Source organism: Sapajus apella, unplaced genomic scaffold (assembly GCF_009761245.1).
Source record: "Sapajus apella isolate SASKATOON/1434 unplaced genomic scaffold, GSC_monkey_1.0 scaffold26, whole genome shotgun sequence".
Classification (NCBI taxonomy): Eukaryota; Metazoa; Chordata; class Mammalia; order Primates; family Cebidae; genus Sapajus; species Sapajus apella.
The window spans coordinates 18,095,194-18,119,450 of record NW_022436966.1 but is presented as its reverse complement, the minus strand read 5'-3'; the positions used below and the strand labels follow the sequence as shown (position 1 = coordinate 18,119,450).

The 24,257-nt window shown below is 36.8% G+C and overlaps 1 protein-coding gene, 2 long non-coding RNA genes and 1 other non-coding gene across 8 annotated transcripts in view; 2 read left to right on the top strand and 2 right to left on the bottom strand.

Moving 5' to 3' along the window:
• The window catches only part of RTN4 (reticulon 4), an 80,301-nt gene that overhangs the window by 41,465 nt on the left and 14,579 nt on the right, over positions 1-24,257 (bottom strand). For 3 of the 5 annotated variants that reach the window (XM_032292113.1, XM_032292114.1, XM_032292115.1), the window contains exons 2-3: positions 17,842-17,898; positions 14,777-17,164 (exon numbers count right to left, since the gene is read on the bottom strand). The exons of 1 other annotated variant lie outside the window; for it this stretch is intronic. In XM_032292113.1, coding sequence (XP_032148004.1) covers positions 14,777-17,164; positions 17,842-17,898 — 2,445 coding nt within the window. The remainder of the gene's footprint in view (positions 1-14,776; positions 17,165-17,841; positions 17,899-24,257) is intronic. One more of the 5 variants, XM_032292116.1, reaches the window with a different exon arrangement.
• LOC116560712 lies at positions 795-902 on the bottom strand. Its single transcript, XR_004273099.1, has one exon. It is a non-coding gene; the product is annotated as a U6 spliceosomal RNA (small nuclear RNA).
• The window catches only part of LOC116560624, a 158,433-nt gene continuing 145,006 nt past the window's right edge, over positions 10,831-24,257 (top strand). Inside the window, exon 1 of the long non-coding RNA XR_004273050.1 lies at positions 10,831-11,114. This is a non-coding gene — a long non-coding RNA (uncharacterized LOC116560624). The remainder of the gene's footprint in view (positions 11,115-24,257) is intronic.
• LOC116560625 overlaps positions 19,617-24,257 on the top strand; it is a 28,891-nt gene continuing 24,250 nt past the window's right edge. The window contains exon 1 of the long non-coding RNA XR_004273051.1: positions 19,617-20,588. This is a non-coding gene — a long non-coding RNA (uncharacterized LOC116560625). The remainder of the gene's footprint in view (positions 20,589-24,257) is intronic.

The following is a 24,257-nucleotide window of genomic DNA, read 5'->3' as shown; positions in this document are numbered from 1 at the left end:
AGTGCAATGGCGCGATCTCGGCTCACCGCAACCTCCGTCTCCTGAGGTCAAGCAATTCTCCTGCCTCAGCCTCCTGAGTAGCTGGGATTACAGGCACGCGCCACCATGCCCAGCTAATGTTTTGTATTTTTAGTAGAGACGGGGTTTCACCATGTTGACCAGGATGGTCTCGATCTCTTGACCTCGTGATCCACCCGCCTCGGCCTCCCAAAGTGCTGGGATTACAGGCTTGAGCCACCGCGCCCGGCTGAAAATGCTACTCTTGAAGTTAGAGACTGCTTATGTACACTGCTCTTGGGAGCTAAAATAATTTCTACTTTCCAGCCACAGAAAACAGGCATTTAAAAAAAAAAAAAAAAAAAAGAATTAAGAAACAATTATAGCTACACAGTTTTAAACTTATTTCCAAATTTAATTATTCTGAACTACACAAAGGTATGAAACTAACATGTTTCATTACTGAAAAAGAGTTAATTTTTAAAACCCTATCATATGCTGTAATATAATGCCCTCTATGGACTAAATTACAGCACTTCAACATTAACTACTGAATTAAATCTTACGAACTGGAAAAAGATTTTAGTCTAGAAAACGAATGACAGGACAAGTTCAAGGAGCAAAACAGCAAGGATTTTTAAGTCTGTAAACAATTTAACATAAGCTACTAAAAATAAATACTAATATTCATAGAGAAATTGAAAGTGACACTATGAAAATGTGCTTCTTACATTATAACCTAAAATAAATATACAAATATTCTTAAACACCCAAAGCATTTTTAAAATTTTTTATATAAAAATATGAAACATTTCATAAATTTTATGTGTCATCCTTGTGAAGGGGCCATGCTAATCTTCTCTGTATCATTCCAATTTTAGCATGTGTGCTGCCGAAGGAAGCATGCTTTTTATTTTATTTTTTTGAGATGGAGTCTCGCTCTGTCACTGGGCTGCAGTGCAGTGGCGAGATCTCAACTCACTGCAACCTCCGCCTACCAAGTTCAAGTAATTCTCCTGCCTCAGCCTCTGGAGTAGCTAGGACTACAGGCGTGCACCACCATGCCCAGCTAATTTTTGTGTTTTTAGTAGAGGCAGGGTTTCACCATGTTGGCCAGATGGTCCCGATTGCCTGACCTTGTGATCCGCCCACCTCAGCCTCCCAAAGTACTGGGATTACAAGCGTAAGCCACCATGACCAGCCTCAAGCACGCATTTTAAAATTCTGAATTCAAAAATTAATAGTCACTAGGCTCTAAACAGATCTTCTTAAACTTTAATGTCTTCATTTCAGTATCCAGTTTTGGGGGGAATCTTTAAGGTCATTTCATAATGTTTGTAATAGTATGATTAAAGTCTTTGTTTGATTTGATACAAGATGTCAGTATTCAAAATTGTCTCTAAAAATTTTAAAGTCATCTGTGCAAAGCAATATCTACAGCTTGCTAATTTCTCTGTCCAACTGAATTTATTCCATATAGTGAATTATAGATCATTCCACAGACATAATTTTCCATCTACAACACTAGATGGCACCAACACCCATAGTCTACAGTTGATTGCCCAATTCACGGAAGGCAATCTGGCAAACATTAATTCCAGCTTTTCCACATGATTGTTGCCAGGCACTAAGGAGCTAGATCAGAATACGGGAATAGGAAAACAACTCTATCACACACACACAAAAAAAATCTCAAATCAGAATCCAATATCAATTTTAAATAGATCAAAATAAGTGTAAAATTAAAACTATAAGTAAATTAAAAATATGCATTTTCCTTTCTGAAAATTAAAAATGTCCACTGAAATGTAAACTAAAAATCTTTTAGGAAACTGAGGGAAAACTATAACACAAAAGTTTACATCCTTTATATGTAAAGAATTCTCATAAAATCAGAAAAAAAATGAACACCTAAATTTAAAAATGGGCAAAGGGTATGAACAAGCAAATCACAGAAGAAATACAAACTGCCTACATGTTCACATTCACTAGTAACCAAAGATCAAAACAGCAAGATGCCACTTGCACCTATCAAACTGGTAAAGGGCTTTTAAAAAATACCAAGTACAGAATGTCTGGACGAATATTTAAGGAACAAGGCATAGTAGGTAATTCTAGGAAGGAGCACTAGGCAGCTGGACAACAGAGGAAGAAGTGTGACTGTCACTATACTTTTTGAATGTTGTATAATGTGGAAATATCATTTTAAAAAATATCAATTGTTGGTGAAAGTAGACAAATGGGTGTTTTCTTATTCTGATATATGGGTAAAAAGTAGGGCAACTTTTCTGGTGGCCAATTTTTGTAGTCATCCTTATAAATCCTCATGCCCACTAATGTAGGTTTTTATTTCGAATAATTTATGGAAAATAACTCAAGGATATGTAAAACATATTTAAATATTAAGCAGATAATAGCATTATTTATCAATAAAAAAGGAACAATCTAAGGGTCCAACAATAGCAAAGTGATTGGTTAAAAAAAAAATCCATACTAAGGAACACAAAGTACAAAAAATCAGCAGCAGAATATTTAAAGACAGGGAAATGTTTGCATTATATAAGACATTGCTAAATTTTTTAAAAACTTATAAACAATATGTAGAGTATGATCCCAATTTCATAAAAGACTTTATTACATTCTTAAAAATACACACACACAGCCAGGTACAGTGGCTCACACCTTTAGAATCCCAGCACATTGGGAGGTGTGCAGATCACTTGAGGTTAGGAGTTCAAGACCAGCTTAGCCAACATGGTAGCAATAACCACAGCTAGCATCCAGGTCTTGATCTTTAGTACCTCACTATTATGAAAATGATCTCTCATTCTACATTAAAAAGAATCAGGGGAGAGAGATCCAAGATGGCCGATTACTAGCAGCTCAGGATTGTAGCTCCCAGAGAAGGCACACAGAAAGAGAGGATGCCACACTTTCAGACGAATTTTTGTTGCCCATGGACTAGGAGATTCCCAGCAGAGGAGCCCCCTGGGTCGCCAGCGGGACTCTTGTGGCCAGCGTGGGGGTTTTGCCAGCGCTTTGGCATGGCGGTTCTCGGTACAGAGTAAACGGGACTGGGTCCCCTTTTGATCAACGTTTGGAGCTCCGGGAAGGCAGAGTCTCCCATTTACCTGACTGAAAAAGGGATTCAAGAGGGAAGCCAGACCGGAGATTCCCAAGCAGAAAAACACCACGAATCTTAAGCCGGAGCAGTGGGTTGCTCAGATTTCGGTGCTGGGAATCAACAAGTTGGACGTCCACTCAGAGACCTAATTTGAAAGGTGGCAATCACAAAGACGACAGGTGGATAAACTCACAATGATGGGAAGAAACCAGCGTAAAAAGGTTGAGAATACCCAGCTCTCCTTCTGCAGGGGATCACAGTTCCTCATCATCAAGGGAACACGGCCTGATGGAGAACGAGTGCGTTCCATTAACAGATTTAGGCTTCAGAAGGTGGATAATAAGGAAGTTTTGTGAGCTAAAAGAACATGTTCTAACCCAATGTAAAGAAACTAAGAACTTTGAAAAAAGGTTTGACGAAATGCTAATGAGAATAGACAATTTAGAAACAAAAATAAGTGAATTAATGGAACTGAAGAATACGAGAACTTCGCAAAGTATGCACAGGTTTTAACAGTCGAATTGATCAAGCAGAAGAAAGGATATCAGAGGTCGAAGACCTACTTAATGAAATGAAACGAGAAGACAAGATTCGAGAAGAAAGAGTAAAAAGGAATGAGCAAAGTCTCCAAGAAATATGGGACTATGTGAAAATACCTAATTTACGACTGATAGGTGTAACTGAATGTCATGAAGAGAATGAATCCAAGTTGGAAAATATTCTTCAGGATATTATTCAGGAAAACTTTCCTAACCTAGTAAGGCAGGACAATACTCAACTCCAGGTAATCCAGAGAACACCACAAAGATATTCCTCAAGTAGTGAATCGCTAGATTCGCTAGGGTTGAAATAAAGGAGAAAATTCTGAGGGCAGCTAGAGAGAAAGGTCAGGTTACCTATAAAGGGAAGCCTATCAGACTTACAACAGATCTCTCAGCAGAAACCCTACAATCTAGAAGAGAGTGGGGGTCAATATTCAATATCCTCAAAGAAAAGAATTTTCAACCCAGAATCTCATATCCAGCCAAACTAAGATTCATAAATGAAGGAAAAATAAAATTTTTCACAAACAAACAAGCACTCAGAGATTTCATCACCACCAGGCCTGCTTTACAAGACCTTCTGAAAGCACTACAGAAAGGAACAACCAGTATCAGTCATCCCAAAAATTTATCAAAACGTAAAAAGTATCTCCATAATGAAGAATTTACATCAACTAATGGGCAAAATAGCCAGCTAGCATTAAATTACAATATTGAACTCACAAATATTAATATTAATCCTAAATTTAAATGGTTCAATGCCCCAATTAAAGACACAGACAGGCAAATGGAATAAAAAGTTAAAATCTATTGGTACACTGTATCCAGATCTAACTCACAACCACACACAAAGACTCAAAATAAAGAGATGGAGGAAGATTGACCAATTAAATGGAGAGCAAAAAAACAAAAACAAAAAACAGGAGTTGTAACTTTTGTCTCCGACAAAATAGACTTTAATAGTAACAAAGACCAAAAGAAACAAAGAAGGACATATAATGGTAAAAGGATCATGCAACAACAGGAGTTAATGATCATAAATACATACGTACCCAATATAGGAGTACCCAGATACATAAGACAAGTTCTTATTGACTTATAAAGAGATTTGGACTCCCGCACAATAATATCAGGAGATTTTGACATCAAATTGTTAATATTCGACGGATCAATCAGATAGAAAATTAATAGGGACATCTATGATTTGAATTTAGACCTGGAATAAGTAAACTCAGGGAATACTTATAGAATTCTCCACCCCAGGTCTACAGAACATACATTTTTCTCAGTATCATATTACACCTATTCTGAAAGTGACTACATAATTGGAAGTAAATTACTCTTCAGTATTTGCATAGCATCTCACAGACTTAAATGAAATATTGGTTGGCTGTTCGTTATTTTCTTCCCTTATTCCTTCCTGTCTCTGTTGTTAAGTACAATTATTGGCATAAAAGAGGTTTTTAATACCATTTTAAGATTGCATTCCAGCCTGGGCAATACAGCAAGAATCCTGTTCTCTCTCCCCCTTTTTCTTTCTCCTTCTTTCTTTCAGAAGAAAAAAAAAAAAAGGAATCAGGAATCCTTGGAGAAATGGCTGATCCCAAGGCTGGGACACAATAAGCATAAAATAAGCCTACAATATTTTGTTAAGCTAGAAAGTAAGAAATGTTCCTGTCCCAACCCCAAAGAAAGAAAGCTGCATGTCCCTGAGCCTACCTGAAGGTCCCCTCAAAATATGGAATAATTTACCACCAAAATAATAAAGTTCAGTAATGAATCATAAACCAACAGAAGAAAAAAACGGAAATTCATGGATCCATACTGATAATTAACTGATTAATGGAAACAGAGGAATGTTGAGGGTCAACTGAAAAATGTGTGCGGGACTGGAGTTAGAAAAAAATCATTTTTCAACTCTTATGATAAAGACTGCATCAAGCAAGAATCATCAATGGTTTACTAAATCGAGAGGTAAATTTTGATAGGAGTGGGATATTTGCATGGTGTTCAAGTGTCACTCCTCAGACTGCTTATTATCTGTAAGGGAGAAAAAAAAGACAGTAATTAAACAGTAAGGAAATCAGAATCCAACTAGCCCAGATGGTCAAAATTAACATCACCAGTGAGGGACTGATGAATAGTTAGTAACTCTAGAAGTGGTGCTATGAAAGGGACACATCATCATCTGCACAGTATGATAACATGAACCCATACCCTCAAATTAATCACTAGGAAACATCAGACAAATCCACTATAAGGAATGTTCTATTATAAAGGCAGGGAAAGAGAGGCCCTGTGTTAAAACTGCTACTGTCATAAAAAAGTAAAGACTGGAAATGGGAAGTCCTACCCAGAGCAACTGGGCAAGAGAGAAATAAAGGATATCCAAATTAGAAAGGAGGAAGTCAAACTGTCCCTGTTTACAGATGATATGATCTTGTATAGAGAAAAAACTAAAGACTGGCAAAATTCAGCAAAGTTGCAAGATATAAAACCAATATACAAAAATATTGCATGTCTATACACAAACAACAAACTAGCTGAAAAAGAAATCAAGAAGGAAACCCCATTTGCTATACCTTAAAAAAAAAATACCCAGGAATAAATTTAACCAAGGAAGTGAAAGACTTCTACAAGGAAATCTACAGAACAGTGATGAAAGAAATTGAAGAAGATACAAACAATGCAAAGATATTCCATGTTCATTGATTAGAAGAATTAATCATTTTTAAAAATGGCCATACTATCCAAAGCAATCTACAGACTCAATGCAATCCCTAATAAAATACCAATGACCTTCTTCACAGGAACAGGAAAAAAAAAATCCTGCAATCTGTATAGAATCATAAAATACTCCAAAAAGCAAAAGCAATCCTGAACAAAAATAAAGCTGGCAGAAGCATACTACTAAATTTCAAAATATACTACGCAGCTGTAATATCCAAGACTGCATGGTACTGGCATAAAAACAGAAACACAGAGAAATGGAATAGAATAGATAACCTAGAAATTAATCCATGTATCTATAGCTAACCAATTTTTGAACAAAATGCCAAGAACATTCACTGGGGAAAGGACACCCTCTTCAATAAATGGTGCTGGGAAAACTGGATGTTCATATGGAGAAAAACAAAACAAAAACTCCCAACTCAAAATGGTCTTTGATCCATACAAAAATAATCTCAAAATGGGTCAAAGACCTAAATGTAAGACCCCAAACCATAAAACTACTAGGAAAAAACATACGACAAATGCTTCAGGACATTGGTCTGGGAAAAGATTTTATGAAGACCTCAAAAGCACAATAACCAAATGGAATCCTATCAAACAGAAGTTTCTGCACAGCAAAGGAAATAATCAACATAGTGAAAAAGACAACCTGCAAAATGGGAGAAAATATTTGCAAACTATTCATCAGACAGGGGACTAACATCTAGAATACACAAAGGAACTCAAAACATCTCAAAAGCCAAAAAAAAAAAAAAAAAAAAAATCTGATTTAAAATTAGGCAAATCATCTGAACAGACATTTCTCAAAACAAGATACACATATGGCCAACATACAAATTTTTAAAATGTGGGGCACATCATTAATCATCAGGGAAATGCAAATCAAAACCACAATGAGTTATTATCTCACTTCAGGACAGCTATTATCACAAAGACAAAAAATAACAAATGCTGGTGAAGATGTTGAGAAAAGAGAACTCATACACTGTGGTTGGGTATCTAAACTAGTACAGCCACTATGGGGAATAGTATGGTAGTTCTTCAAAATACTATTAATACATCTACCATATGATCCAGCAATCCCACTAATGGACATTTATCCAAAGAAAAGGGAATCTGAATATTGAAGTGACATCTGTACCCCCATGTTTATTTCAGTGCTATTCACAAAAGACAATCTTAATGTCAAGTTCAACCTAGGTGTCCAACAACAGATAATAAAGAAAATGTGGTATATATACAAAATGGAATGATATTCAGCCATAAAAAAATGTAATCCTGTCAACATGTAGCAACATGAATGGAAATGGAAGACATTTTATGTTAAGTGAAATAAGCCAGCAAGAGAAAGTTAAACACTGCAGGCTCTCACTCATATGCAGAAGCTAAAAAAGTCGATTCCAAGGCTGGGCATGGTGGCTCACGCCTGTAATCCCAACACTTTTGAGGCACTGTGGGTGGATCACTTGAGTTCAGTGGTTTGAGACCAACCTGGCCAACATGGTGAAACCTCATCTCTACAAAAAATACAAAAATTAGCCTGGCGTGGTGGCAGACACCTGTAGTCCCAGCTACTCACTACTGAGGAGGCTAAGGCAGGAGAATCGCTTGAACCTCTAGGAGTCGGAGGCTACAGCGACCTAAGATCATGCCACTGCACTCCAGCCTGTGTAACAGAGTGAGACTGTCTCAAAAAAATCACAAATAAACAAAAATAAAAAAGTTGATCTCACGGAAGTAAAAAGCAAAACAGAGGATTCTAGTAGCTGGTAAAGGTAAGGGAAGGACAGGAAGAGATTTATTAAAGGATACAAAATTTCTGCTTGGTTGGAGGAGTAAGTTCTATTATTAGGATGACTACAGATAACAATAAAATATAGTTTCAAATAGGAGGACGATAGTCAAAGTTCCCAACACAAAGAAATCGTGTTTGAGATGAGCATGCTAATTATTTACCCTGATCTGAGCACCATGTTACATGTATCAAATCACTATGTACCTTATAAATATGTACAATTATTATGCACCAATTTAAAAAAAATTTTTTTAAGTCTGGAAATGTTTCCAATTAAAGAGCCAAAACAAACATGATGATTAAATGCAGTAGTTGGATCTTGTACTGGAGGGGGAAAATATGTTATAAAGCACATTTTTATGTCAACTAACAAAACTGGAATACAGTTGGTAGATTTTTTTAAGTATTGTATCAATGTAAATTTATGAAGTTAATAGCTATCCTGAGATTATGAAAGAAAATATCTGCCGGGCATGGTGGCTCACACCTGTAATCCCAGCACTTTGGGAGGCCAAGGCAGGCAGATCACGAGGTCAAGAGATTGGGACCATCCTGGCCAACATGGTGAAACCCCATCTCTACTAAAAAATACAAAAATTAGTTGGACATGGTGGCCCACGCCTGTAGTCCCAGCTACTTGGGAGGCTGAGGCAGGAGCACTGCTTGAACCTGGGAGGCGGAGGTTGCAGTGAGGCAAGCTCGCGCCATTGCACTCCAGCCTGGCACCTGGCAACAGAGCAAGACTCTGTCTCAAAAAAAAAAAAAAAAAGAAAAAGAAAATATCCTTATTTGAAGTATTCAGGGTAAAAGGCCAGAATGTATCTAACTTATGCTCAAATGGTTCAAGGAAAACAAAGATGTACTTATGTGTCTATATACAGTTATCTATACAAAGAGGAATCACAAATAATAAAGCAAATGGGAATTGCAAATGATAAAGCAAATGGGAAAAAAAATTAATCAGTAAATTTAAACAGAGGGTATAACAGGTATCATTTTTAGATTTTCAACTTTTTTAAATGTTTGAAGTCATTTCTGAATAAAACGTTAACTTAAAATGCAATTGGCTTTGGCCAGGTATGGTGGCTTCCACCTGTAACCCCAGAACTCTGGGAGGCCAAGGCGGGTGAATCACTTGAGGCCAGGAATTCAAGCCCAGTCTGGCCAACATGGTGAAACCCTCTACTAAAAATACAAAAATCAGCTGGGCATGATGGCACATGCCTGTATTCCCAGCTACACAGAAGCTGAGGTTGGAGGATCCCTTGACCCTGGGAGGACGGCTTGAGCCTGGGAGGTGGAGGCTGCAGAGAGATCACACCACTGCACTACAGAATGAGAAGCTGTCACAAACAAAAAACATACAAAAAAAAAAAATCAGTTGGTTTTAACACAAAAGACATCCAAATGATACCATGGTGTTTTTTTTTTTTAAATCCGCTTAATTCTAGTCATAGAAAATTTAGCAACTAATATATGATAAAACCTTCTCTAGCACAGAATGATTTTTAAGTTTAGCTCTGAATACACCTAAATGTTTCTTTGCACTTAGTCACATATGGCCAAGCTGCAAATCCATCTAAGCATCTAGCTGCAAGTGAATCGATCTACCTACTAACCATAATATCATATCCAACAAAACAAGATCTGAAAGACTTTTAAAATCATATTTATATAAACTAACAGGTCTATTCATTCTGTTTACTCACATCTGCTATCTAAAACTTTCCATGAAAAACATCCCTAGGGAGAGTCAGCCTCTCTCCTCCCTTAGTATGTCGTGGTAGTCTCCCACTAGCAATCATTACACACCCATATCCTTAAACTGTCGTTCCTATGCCAAACTGAGACTTTCATGCATCATCTGAAAAAATATTTCAACTGTCACATGGTGGTAGTGCTGCCTGTCAGTTAACTCTTCTTTTCAGAAGTTTTGCCATCTTGGCCTATATACAGAATAAATTTGGAATATTTTACCTTACAGCCTTGTAAGTGGAAAACCAAAAAACTAAAATGCCAATAATAATCATAATATATTGGGTACTGAAAGCGTAATGTAGCTACAGATTTCTTTAAAGAACGTGCATGAAATACTGGACCTAGATCATTAAAAACTCCCTCTCAATTATGAGGTACTAAAAGAGAAAACAGTACATGTTGATAGACTGAAAAAAAAAATCAGCGTTTATATTCCAATAGTAAAAATACAGTTTGTCACAAATTTCTCTATAAACGGAGAGGGGGAGAAGATGAGAATTCATTAGTTTCTTGACAAACTTTACTCCCCCAAATTAATAAAGCACTAACATCTGCATCATAACACCTTATTCATCTCTCTTACAAAATCAATCGTTCTTCCCAAAACTAACACTGATTTCTGCCTACAAAATGCCATTTTAAGAAAACAAGAACAGGAAAGGCCTGGAGGTTCACACCCGAATCCTAGCACTTCGGTGGGAGGAATCTGAGACCAGCCTGGGCAACAAAGCAAGATCTCCACTCTATAAAAATAATTAGCCAGGTATGGTGGCAAAAGCCCATGGTCCCAGCTACTTGGGAAGCTGGAGACCACCTGAGCCTGGGAGGTCAAGGCTGCAGTGAGCCATAACTGCACCACTGCACTTCAGCCTGGGTGACACAGCAAGAACCTATCTCAAGAAAGGAAAAGAAGAACAAATGAGATAATAAATGTCCTGAGGAAATTAATATTTATAATACCTTTAATGCTTAAATGCATATACATTAATAAACAAGAGCCAGAATTTTTTTTAAAAACACACTTAAGTATTTCATAATTAGAGATGGCATAAAACTTTCAAGTCATCCAATAATAGAGGTTCTCTTATGTTTTATCAGACCACTGCTGCATTTTGGTACATTTGACTTCAGTACACTTAAACCTCGCTTTCAGGAAGATAGATAGGTAAGTGCCTAACCTTACTATAACATAGATCACAATGTTTACCTATGTCCTTAAGAGTGTGTCTATTATCAGCTGGCTGTAAGTAGCATAAAAGCAAAACTCTTAGTCTCATCTTTTTCCCTGCTCCCCCCAAAAAAATCTTGTATAGTCCTTGATATAAGCATGTTAAAGCAACTACTCACCTGCTTTTAACAGATGCCTGTTATATAATTAAGTCAAGAAAATTATTAAGTTGCAAGGACTTGAGCTAATTCACCCTTCCTTTTAAAGAAAAGGAAACCGACATCTAGAGAAACAAAGTGATTGCCAGTGGTATAGTGAAGACTAAACACTCAGGTCACCTATATTGTTTTTATTATAGCAACACTGGGTTTCTTTCCCACAACTTTTGTAGAATACATATATTGAGTGTATCTAAATAATTCTCTATTCCTTAGTGAGTTGCTATGATAGTTAATATCAAAAAGGTTAAGTCAAAAAGGCAGGAAATAACAGTTTTCTCAGAGAAAGGAGGTAAACAAACATATTCTAAAAGAGAATGACCATGCATTGCTTATACTTTCTTCCACCATCCCCATTAAGCTTTCAGGTGCAATGCCCCCTTTTCTTCCCTTACTTCTAAACTATTAGGCTATAGATTCCCCAGGTTTAACAAAAACAATCCAAGAAACAGGTGACTCCTGAAATACTGAAATTTCTGAGAGCCACCATCTGCTAGAGGCCTGCTAGCTAAGTTTTCGGAGGGAGGACTGGGGCTGATGGAGACTTCAAAGGCATTGCTACACTGCTCACTCCTTGCCCTTCACCCATAGACATCACCATGCTGCTCTGGGCTTCTGAGACCCTTCTTTCTACTGTTCCCTCCTAAACAATTTTACTATGCTGTTTCATACCGCCACTCCACTGTGAACCAGCTCTTCTAACCCTCAACTTCTTTACTGAACATTCTTGTCTTTACCTCACCTGCATAAAAACCGGGCTCTTTCTTGAGGATACTGCTTTCCCTGTGGAACTTGCTACATGGAGGCTAAATCGTTGTCTCATACTCTACACACCTAAGATAGGAGGAAGGTCAGTACCCTCTGCTCACCAATGCTGCTTCCAGACTTCTATTTCAGAGGCCTTGGGGAAAAGTCTTGGTTATTCTGCTATATCATTCTCTATCCTTCCTCATTGCTTCTATCTACCATCCTGCCAGTCACCTCACTGCTCTTTACCAAAGACTCTTGCCCTATTCTTCCTCTCCACCCCTAGTCCTGCCATCATACTGGGTGACTTCAATGTTAGGCAGAAGTGCAATCCCGTATCACAGCCTCATAGTTTACTTGACGTCACCTCTAGCAATCCTAATCTGACTACACAGTAGGCCTTTGCCTCATGGTCTAACACTGGCCATTAAAATCAACCTGAACTGCTATTCCTCTGAAATTCTGAATTCAACATCGAACATAAAACATCGAAAACACACACAGACACACACACACACACACACACACACACACACACACACAGACACACACACATACTCCTCTGCTCTCCAACACATGCATTCTTTCTCTCTCTCCCCCTTACTTTGACCACAATCTCCTATCATTCTGGCATTTATTTATTCTTACTACTCTTGGTTCTTAAACCTAATTTGGGTCTTGAATTCACTGACCATCTACTCTCCTCCTACCTGTCATGCCTTTTTCTATTCACATCCTTCAACTCAGATGCCACAGTCCATCACTTCAAATTACTCTCTTGCTATCAGCCTCAGCTTTCTTGACTTACTGTCCTACCACAGGGCCCACATACCAAAACACATCCTTGAATCAATACAATCATTTGCTTTCTCTAAACCCATACCTAGGCTGCTAGGCACGGTCAAAGAAAAGTCACCCTAACATTTAGACCACCTTTCAACCTTGATCAGACTCCTAATACAATGCCTTTGGTTTCCCTAGTAAGAGGTATTGCAGACCTCTTCTAGCCAAGCATGATCCAGTTCATTCCTAGCAAACATACTGCTTTAAAGAATAAACATAAACCATCAAAGAATTCCCTCAACTTTCAGTCACAAAACTCTAATAGTATCAATGCCCATACTTTACTTTCCATTCCCTAAAATCAAAGTTGTGTCCTTCCCTCTAACACTTCTCTTCCACCTGAACTAGGGAGCTCATCCCTATCCCCTTCTGACTTTCTGCCAGCGCCTGTGATCAGATTTTCCCCTTCCCATCTTTTAAAAAAAAGAAGCCCTTCCTCCATTGCATATTCTTCCTCCTGCTTGCTAACATTTTAATTTTCCTCCCACAAAAAAACTCAAACTTCTTAAGAGTAGTCAACATTTAATATCCATTTGCTCAAGTCTCACTCACTCCTCAATCCTAGCCATGCCTACTCACACCACACCATTTGCTGCTGTCCTGCCAACACCTTCCCTCCTTTTTGACCAACTTGCAATCTTTAACTGTTCTCTCTAGTATTTGATAATTTTGACCATTTCTTCCACCTTTAAGTAGTCCTCTTCTCTTGGTTCTCCCTAGTTGGTATCTGGGGCTTTAATTTCTATCTCTGAGCCCATGACAGAAACATACAGCCAAGATCTCTCTCAAGAGCTTCATATGTATAATGTCCATAACTTACTGGCTATCTTAGAGGATGTACATCAATACCAATATATTCAAAACTGAATTTGTTTCTTCCCCTTTTTTGATCTTTTTTTTTTTAAAGAAGTTCTTACTTGGCTCTGATATCTTCCCCTCTTAAACTTACTTTAATCTCTCATGTTCCCATCTCAGTTTCTCATACTGCCATCCATACATGCGCACATGCCAGGAACCCAGCGTTCCTGGGGTCATCTTTACCTCTTCCCCTCATCCTTTATGTCCCTATCTATCAAACACCAAGTTCTATGTATCTGTGCTCATCCACTGCCTCAATGTTCATAATCTCCTCTTTCTTAGATTACAGCAACTGGTTTACCACTGTGCTACCCAACTCAAATACATAGTATATTCAGCAAATTCACCATAATCATCATTTTATAAAACACAGCTAAATCAGAATGCTAATAAAAAGCACACGTACAAATCACTTTATGCAAATCAGTTACATGGAAAATGGATACTCAAAAGAAAAAAGAATACATTTCAAAATAATTGATAATAGCGTAACTCAGTTTCTACTCTTCAACAAAATGTCTACACTCACTATGCCTAACTTTACGCCTACCACTGGAAAATTACACAATATTGAAATACTTAAAACATGCTACAAAAATGTTCTTTAAAAATTAAATATGAAATAATTTCTGGGATAACAAAAACACATGTGAAAATATTTTAATATCTCTTGCTCTTCATGTTACCAAGAAACACAAGGAATAAAAGAAAGAAATAGGTACTAAAGTCAAGTCTAATAAACAAAAATATTTTCTATTAATAATTCCATAGTACAAAATAAAAGTGACAAACGAATTTAACTGTGTGAAAAGTTAAGGTTGAATGCTGAGTGCAAGTGAGTTAGAAAAAGCACTAACACCTTTAAATGAGATAGTGGAGAAGACTTCTTATCAATGTGACTAATGAACATAATCTAAAACACAAAATATAGTGAAATGTTCCGTAAATCAAAAAGTGGCATGAAAGCACAAAACTGTGTATAGATTGGATTACCTGAAGTTTTACTCAGCTCTGCTGAAAATATAGCAGATGGTGATCTGTCCTCTTTTTCTGTATCAGAAGGAAGTTTTTTCTCAGCTTCTTTCACAAGAACTTTCGGTTTAGCTATGCTGCCTATCTCTGCTTGAGTGGCTAAAGCAGAAACATCTGGAGGCAATAAAAGCACCTTTGACATAGCAGACCCATTTTTGGAAAAGTCATCTGAGAAACTGATTTTCTCTTCAACTTTGGGTTGTACATTCTCGAAAGAAAGGTCATGGGGCAATTCTGTGCAAGGCAATGACCCAGCTTCATCCTGGGCATTAGCAATTTCACTTTTGTGGGATACTTCTAGGTCAGTATATTCCCTGGCTAATTTAGATAATGAATCAGTTTTAGAACTGATCAATGTAGGGAACTCATCTATAATTTCAATTGGAGATGAATCTGAAAATGTTTCAGTTTCTCTCATTTGTGCTTCCTTAGAAATAAATAAGTCATCATTTGAAGAAACTGCAGTACTGAGCTCCTCCATCTGCAAAGGAATTTTCTCCTTTTTGTTCAATGTTGAAACTTCATCAGGTAATAGAATATCTTTTGTGGTATCTAAATTGAGCTTAAAAGATTCCAAATATGGCTTTCCTCCCTCAGGTGATAAAGCACTGAGTTTTTCCTTATTTTCGTGTTCTGTCATTGACTCAAATGAAGTTTCAGTGAGATTTTCTTTCACAAGAATCACAGCTTCATCTTGTTTTTGTGGAACGTCAGGTATTGAATCATCACTAAATAAATCAACTGGTTCAGAATCAGGTGAGGAATCTTCAACTAGCTCAGAATGATCAGGCAGTGGCTGTTCAACTTTTGCCATTTCTGAATAACTAGAGAAATCTGGAGTTGGTTCAGCAGAAAGCTTTGTTTCTTTAATTAAATCACATGCAATAGATATATAAGGAGCTTCTGTTTCTTGAACAGCTGCCTTAATACTTTCAGGCTCTTTAATTTCTTCCTTTATTCCTGATATTTTTTTTAGTGACACATTCATGGCCTCTTCATATGGTGGGGGATTTTCAGGCTCATGTTGTACGCTTTCATAATTAACTGAAGAAGCTTCTAATGGTGATGAGCTAGGCTGTACTGCGGAAGCACCAGCACTAGGAACTGCAGAATTCAATGGTGCTTCCATAACAATGTCAGGCAAAACTGGTGAAGGAGTAGCTTCAGATTCTTCAAATGATGGGCAAAGCTGTGCCACAGGATAGAGTGATTCCTGCATAGCTTCTGATGTTTGGACCAAGTCCATTTTTGTTTCATAAGCAATCTTTGTACCAGTAACTTCATTCAATTCACTTTCATATGCTTCCTGTACTAAATCTGGAGTCAGACCTTCAGGCATGTTTGCCACTACTTCCTCAGTCACCTTTGCTAAATTGTCTGTTGTGACATAATCTGTCTCAGAATCCTGTGCTGCTACAAGAAAAGGATTTGATGTTTTGGTGCTAGTAGTCTTCTCTGTTACAATTTGGGCCTTCTTTTCTTCTATTTTTTTTTCATCAGTTTTATTTTCTGAAGTGTGATCTCCTAACAAAGGAAAAATGTTTGCTGCAATGTTCTCAGTTGCTACTGGGTTAAAGGGAGCACATGTGATATATGCTCCTGAACGATCCTTTATAGCTTCTGGTGTACTGGGGAAAGAAGTATCGTCATTACTACTCTCGCTATCTTTTTCATGATCTGCAAAACCTTTTTTATCCACTTTACTTTCCAACTTGCTGTCTATTTTACCTCCAGCAGCCAACATGTCACTATCTCCTTTACCATCTTTCACTTCCCATACTTGCTCAAATGGTTTGAAGTCTGCATACTCCTCACTCATAGGAGCTTCCACTGCAACTCTCTTTTCATTAAAATGGTCTTTTACTTTTTCTGAAGACATAACTTTGTCCTCTTCTTTAACCAATTTAGTATGGGCTACAGGTAACTCTTGTTGATTATGAAGGATGTTATTACTAACTAAATTCTCTTCTTCGTCTTTATTTTTCACAATTATTTCTTCCCTAGGGTTTGCTACTATTACAGCAGATTCTGCTTTTGGAGAGCCACTGAAAGATGATCCCATTTCTGAGTATTCTAATTCTGAAAACTCTGTTAAATCTCTATCTATAAGCAGAGTTTTTGCCTTCTCTGAGAACTCTTTAGAAGCTTCATTGACAGTTTCTTGAAGTGTTCCTTTGGTGGGTAATACTGCTGACAAATTACCAAGGTATTCATGTTCTTTAAAAGAAGCGGCTGACAGAGGAGACAGAGAAGGAAGAGAAGCAGCAGTTTCAAGCAGGACAGATGGGAAATCCTCTTGACCAGCCGAAATATTGTTACCTGGCTGCTCCTTCAAGTCCATAATTTTTTCTGTGACCATGGACAGAAAGGAAAATTAGACAATGCCAGTGTTCTCAGAGTTAATGCAAGTTTTATGACAGATTCAAAATAGCGTTAGTAAAGACTTACTGTTTATTAAAATGAAATGTTAATAGCAATAAATAACAGACTAAAAAAATAGACTTGAATCATTACTGAAAATATTAAGCTACTGTAAATATAACATATGCATGGCTACGGAGGCAATACATGCCATGCAAAGACAAATCAAGGCTGAGAAAACCTCAAATGTTATCAGCTAAGATACTATTAGCTAGTTTTAGAGAAGAAAAGCTTAATTGTGAAGAGTTTGAATGACAGTATAGGAAAGAAGGGGCACTGGGTAATTAAATGCCAGACTGGTTATTTATTTACATGAAAGCCTTTCTGGCTATACTCAAACTATATTTGGAGAAAGGGAGTGGTAAATATGTAAATGTAATTCAAGGGTCCAAGAATTCCTCATGTACTTCCAACTATTCATTGGATTTTGCTCATTTTCCCTTGGGCATACCATATAAAATGCAAATTTCAACTTTTCCAGTAGGCAAACATTCTTGGAACCATGCTAATTTTTAGTAAATTCAAATTACTCTGCATAGAGGTAACACACTAAAGAATTAAAGTTAGAACACAGAGAGGATAAAAGGTTGGCAGAAAGAACTTGCCTGCAGAGGAGCGTATCACAGGCTCAGATGCAGCAGGAAGAGCAAAAAGGGTCTCATCTGAAAAACAAATAGAATATAACCTCAGCAGAAATAAAGACAGATTGAAAGGAGACTAAAGATAAGAGGAGCAAGCCAGGGTTCAGTTTATAGTAAGTTAACAAAAAACTTTATCTACAGAGAAAGGGCCAAAGATCAAAAGGAAGTCAAAAAAAAGTAGTACCATTAATTCCAGTTAAATCATCATATATATTATAAAGTTGATTAAATGCTATCCATATAGCCTATCATTTTTCAAGAAGCAATACAACCTGTTTATGTTAAAGAAACTTATGAATCAAAGTGGTTTTAAAATACTGTTCTACTTAACATATCTTATCCAAAGTTTTCACTCATTTTCATACAGGTAAATTTGCTTGTCTATTCAAGCAAAAATAAAAAGCTGAATTTGTATAAAATTAACAATTATAAATGCTTACTCTTTTGTTACTGGCATATGTTCAATTTAGAAAAACACTTTTAAAGAATTATGCGTATTTTCTTATATTCTAAGTTGTCTATATTGAAAGAAAAAGACTCTAAGAGTCACTGTACACTGTTCTTTGAAGACATTAGTCCTGTGCCAGTGTCCAAATGCCAGAGTCCAAAATACAAATAACAATAATAATAATAATAATAGCTTTAGGATGACACTACTACTAGTTTTGTTTAAAATTAACTTAAGTGAGGGCTACTTGTTATTTGTATACACAACTAGTGAGAGACTAAGGCAATTCAACTCCATAGCCCATTTCCTTAATCATCGTATGTTACAGAACTGAATGTTTATATCCCCTCCAAAACTCATGTTAAAGCCCCAACCACCAATGTGATAGTAGCTAAAGATGGGGACTTTGAAAGGTGATTAGGGTTAAATGCAGTCAGGGTAGGGCCCTGGGCCAAGGGGATTAGTGCCCTTACAGGAAGAGATACCAGAGAGCTGCTTTCAGTCATGCTCCCTCTCTCCCCAAGCACACATAAGAGGTCATGTGAGCACACAGTGAGATGGTGGTCACCTATATGCCAGAAGAAGCCTCAGAAACAAATCTATCTCACCAGCACCTTGATCTTAGACTTACCAGCCTCCAGAATTCTGAGAAGTAAATTTCTGTTCAACCACTCAGTCTATGATATTTTGTCATGGCAGCCCAAGCTAACTAATATACTCTATATTGGTAATATTAACTTTGTACAATATCATCTTGTACTTGCAGTTGGGAGATTCTAAGCTAAAGATCTTCCACAGCTTACACTACAGAAAGGTCTCTACCATCAGACAATCTGAAATAGCGAAAGATGGCTGGAAGGTGGTATTCCTTTAACAGAGAGAACCTAATAAATTTAGACAATTTCATCCAAAAGGACAAACTAAACAAGGCTCATCAAAACAGATGAAAATCAAAGAGATGTAGCTAACATAAATACGGACTTATCTTCCAAGTGTATTACCCTTAATCAATTAGGAGAGCTAACTTCACAAGGTCATATATATTTTAGATAAATATATACTGGGCATGATGTCATAAAGGATTCCTAGATGAGGATGATGACAGGAAATTTATGATGTGTGGTTAAAGGGTTTCCTACAAGCTAAAGCAATAGGTAGAATGGGCTATCCAGTCAAAGGAGTGACATAATAATGGCTTGTAAGATTTTTTTAATAAAGTGCACATACGTGTACACACTTTTAAAAAATTACCTGCTATGTGATCTTAAATTACAGTTTCTCATTTGTAAAATGAAGGAAAGTTCCCTTTGGCTAAAACAATGAATTATGAGCTTGTAGAAAACTGAAATTTAAGAGTCAAAGAGCAGAACCAAATAATTACACACCTGCTCCATCTAAATAAGAGCCAATTCTTAACAAAATGGTTGCCTTTTCCAATCCAGACAATATAGTTAAAAGCCACTAATTCAGAGGCTAGTCCACCTGGAAAGTGAACTAGAAACATATATTATTGTTAAAATTAGTGGGAAAACAAACAACATCTAAATTTGTGCCAAAATTTAATTTTTTTTAATGTACTGTAACCTTATTCCTACCTAGTACAGTAAGGATCTCTTGCAATAAAAATTATATTCCTGGAATTTTTCTAAGTAAAAAAGTTTTCAAATTGGTATTTCAAAGATTCAATAAGTTTAAGAAGAAAAAAAAAAAGGAAAAACATCTTCATTTTGTAAAATGGGATTCAATCCAGAGTTAACCATAAAACAAGCACTACATTTCTAAAAGCTCTTAAAAAAAAAAAAAAAAAAAAAAAAAATTCCAGAATAGTTAACTATCTTCTGGGCCTTCAAGAATACAGCTCAGACTCCTAATAAAGCAGTCATGGATCATGAAACTGAATTGGCTAAGTTCAAATCACAAACCCATCACTTACAACTGTGTAACTCTTAGCCTTTCTGTGCCTCATAAGATTTGTAAAATAAGGATTAATAATAGTACCTACCTCAAAATGTTGAGAAGGAGGGAGAGGGAAAGAAAAAAGAAGTAACTACTTGCCCTAAATCACAGAGCTAGGAGACCAGAGGGCCAGAATTCAAAACAGTCTAATTCCCAAGTCTTTATGCTTTAACACTTTTTTTTCTGCTAGACTTCCTCAAAGCATGAGATGTGCTTCATTTTCTGAAGGATGTGTTTATGTACAAGTGCAACTGGTGTAAATCCTTCTTACTATATCAGTCCCTCAAGTCTGTTCTCCTAAAACAAGGTAAATTGTTACCCAGTAAATATCTTGTAATTAGCAGAAATATTACATTGATCAACTGCTTTTATTTTACAATATAACACATTTATAGAAACATTAATGTGGGACAGGTACCCTGCTGACCCGGCACATTTGTTTCATATGTTCGTTCAGTTCTCAAACCTACCCTGTAAGGGAGGTACTTCTGTTACCCTCATTTTACATGAGAAAACAGAGGCATTTAAATCGTATGTAATTACAAAACTAGAAAAAAACGGCATTTTAAAACCATAGAACTTCTGCTTCTGGCTATGAGAGTAATTACGTCAGACTAACTCTTCCAATATAAGCAACTAAAAATATGAGCAAAATACTAGCAGCAACTATCTTGAGACACTGGACAAGAGGCAGTACAGTAGTGTGAATCCTGAGAAAAGGGAAACCTACGAGATGACTACCCTGCTTTCTGTCTAAAGGCACATTCTGGTCTACGGTACAGACAGATGTCTAAGAATACCGCACTTTCGCTAAGCTGAAGAGCCTGAGGAGTTGTCTGGAATTTGTGGAGCAGGGTAACAAACAAAGAAAAGCTTTACAGAAAAGGAGCTCTAAAAAATGTGGACAGGGGTCTGAAACCTTTGGGTGAATACTACGCTGCACATGCACAGCACAAGACTCATCAAAGCCTCGCCAAGAAACCTACGGTAGATCTGCAAGCTAAAAGGATTATTCCGAAGGTCAGATGGTGCTGGAAGACCTGACCTAAAAATTCTGACCAGTCAGACAGGAAAGATCTCACTAAACAACTCAAGCAGGACTACTCTAACCCTAAAATAAAGGATACTCTGGACCAAGAGTCAGCAAACTATGGCTCATGGGCTCACACTGTATTGGAATACGGCCATGTCCATTCATTTCTGTACTGTCTATAGCTACTTTTGCACAATAAAAACAGAGATGAGCAGTTTAGACAAAGGTTGTATGGCCCACAAGCCTAAAATATTTACTCCATTCAGCCCTGTAAGTCTGCAGATCCCCTGCTTCTAGACCCACCCTAACTTTAAAATCAAAACTTGAAAGGATCAAAATTATTTTCCAGCTAATTAAATGCCTGCCAGAACAAAGTTAAAACCACCAAATCCATGACATACAGTATAAAATTAAAAATCGCTGGACATGTAAAGTGGCAAGGAAATATGACCATAAATAAGAATAACAAATATAAACAAACAAATAACGCAGATGTTGAATTAGCACTTTTTTCTTAAGGCAGAGTCCCACTCTGTCACCCAGGCTGGAGTGCAGTGGCACTATCTTGACTCACTGCAACCTCCACCTCCCAAGATTCTCTTGCCTAACCTCCCCCCCAAAAAAAGATAAAATGGCCTAAAATTGGACAAAAGTTGGCATTTTGAAAATACCAACCCACAGACCCACAAAGCTCAATGAACTCCAAGCAGAATAAACACAACACCACAAAGGGGCACATCCTAAGGGTCAAACTGAAAATCAAAGACAGAGACAACCCTAACAACAGTCAGAGGAAAAGAGCAGGTAAACAATAGTAAGAATGACCTCACCTCTCAATGATTTCATCCAAAAGGTAATTGAACACCTTTAAAGTTATGAAAAAAACTGACAATCTAGAATTATATACAGAGGATCCTCATTACTCATGGATTCCTTATTTGCTCATTTACCTACTCACTAAATTTGTAACCCCAAAATCCATACTAGCAGCATTTTCCAGGACATGCACGTGAGCAGAGCAGGCAAACTTCGGGTCATCCAAAGTACAAGTTCCCAGCTGAGATGGAACAAGGCAACCCGCCCGCCTTATTGTTTCAGCTCTGCCACTGTAAACAAGTGTCCTCCTCTCAGTCTATTTAGTGCCACATTTTTCTCATTCTTGTGTTTTTCTCGTTGATTTCCCTGTTTAATATGGCCCTTATGCATAGCCCTGACATGCTATCTAGTGTTTTTAACCAGAAGAAGGCTATGATGTGCCTTACAGAGAAAATATACATTAGATAATCTTCCTTCAGGCATGAACTATAGTGTTCTTGGCCATGAGCACAATGTTAATGAATCAGTAATACATGTTAAATAAAATGTCTTTATTTTTTAATTTATATATAATAGTTATTTTTTGAGGGTACATATATTTTGATACCTATAAATAATGTGTAATGATCAAGTCAGGGTTATACATCACCTTACATTTTTCTTTCCTTTGTGTTAGAAACATTACAATTCTGCTAGCTATTTTGAAATAAAGAATAAATTGTTAACTATAATTCCCCTATTGTACTATCAAATACTAGAATTTATAACCTTCTATCTAACTGTATTGTTGTACCCCAGGTGGCTTTAGACAGAAAAACACATAAAACAAGGTAATGTACTGATTGGTTAACAAAAATATTATGACAAGAGGCTTACAGGAACCTGTGCAGTATTCTCCCTAAGAACAATGATTCAGTATGTGCTAATTCCCTGTTTTTGGTGGCTATACAGAACATAACGATACCTAAAAAACAAGAACTGACTGTATTATTCAAAACATATATATTTTTTCAATGGCCAGGCATGGTGGCTCACACTTGTAATCCCAAGACTGTCAGAGACTGAGGCAGGAAGATAGCTTGAGCCCTGGGGTTTGAGACCCCATCTCCCCAAAAACAAATCTAAAAATTAGCCAGGTACAGTAGTGTGTGCCTGTAGTCCCACATACTTGGGAGGCTGAGGTGGGAGGATCACTTGAGCCCAGTAGTTCAAGACTGCAGTGAGCTACGATCGTGCCACTGCACTCCAGCCTGGGCAAAAGTAAGACCCTATCTCTAAACAAACAAACAAAATATGTGGAAAAATTAAAAATTAATAAAGGTATTTTCAGATAAACAAAAGCTGAAAGAATTTGTCACCAAGACACCTACAATACAAGAAATGTTAAATCAAGTTCTTCAGAATGAGAGAAAATGATACCAGATGTAATTTGCATCTTTATACAGGAATAAAGAATGGCAAAAATGGTAAATATATAGGTAGATGTTTTTTAAAGAACTTTTTTTCTCATTTCTTTCTTCAAAGAATAATTAACTTTCTGAAGCACAAATAATCACAAAATACAATAACAATTAATACATGCAGAAGCAAAACTTATGACAATGAAAGTACAAGGGATGAAAAGAGTATATGAAAGTATGTTTTATTACATGTGAAACATGTAAGGTGGTATAAGATTCTTGCTATTTTATAAACTGAGAATGCATTCTGTAATCCCTAGAATAGCCTCTTAAAAAATAAAGACGTACAGCTAAAATCCCAACAGAGGAGATAAATCTGAATATTATAAAATCCTTGATTAATCCAAAAGAAGAAAATAAAAGAATCCAGAAAGCAGATGGGACAAAGGAAAAACAAAGACAGAGACAGACACACACACACACACACACACACACACACACACACACACACACACGATACAGGTGATTTAGGTCATGCTACCAATAAACTAAACTGACTTTTATAGAACACTATAACCAACAATATAATACACATTCTTCTCAAGTACACGTGAAATATTCACCAAGATAAAACATTTCCTGGACTACAAAACAATCTCAATAAATCTAAAACAATTGAAATCATGCAGTCTATGTTCTACAGTGAATTCAATTAAATCATCTAAAA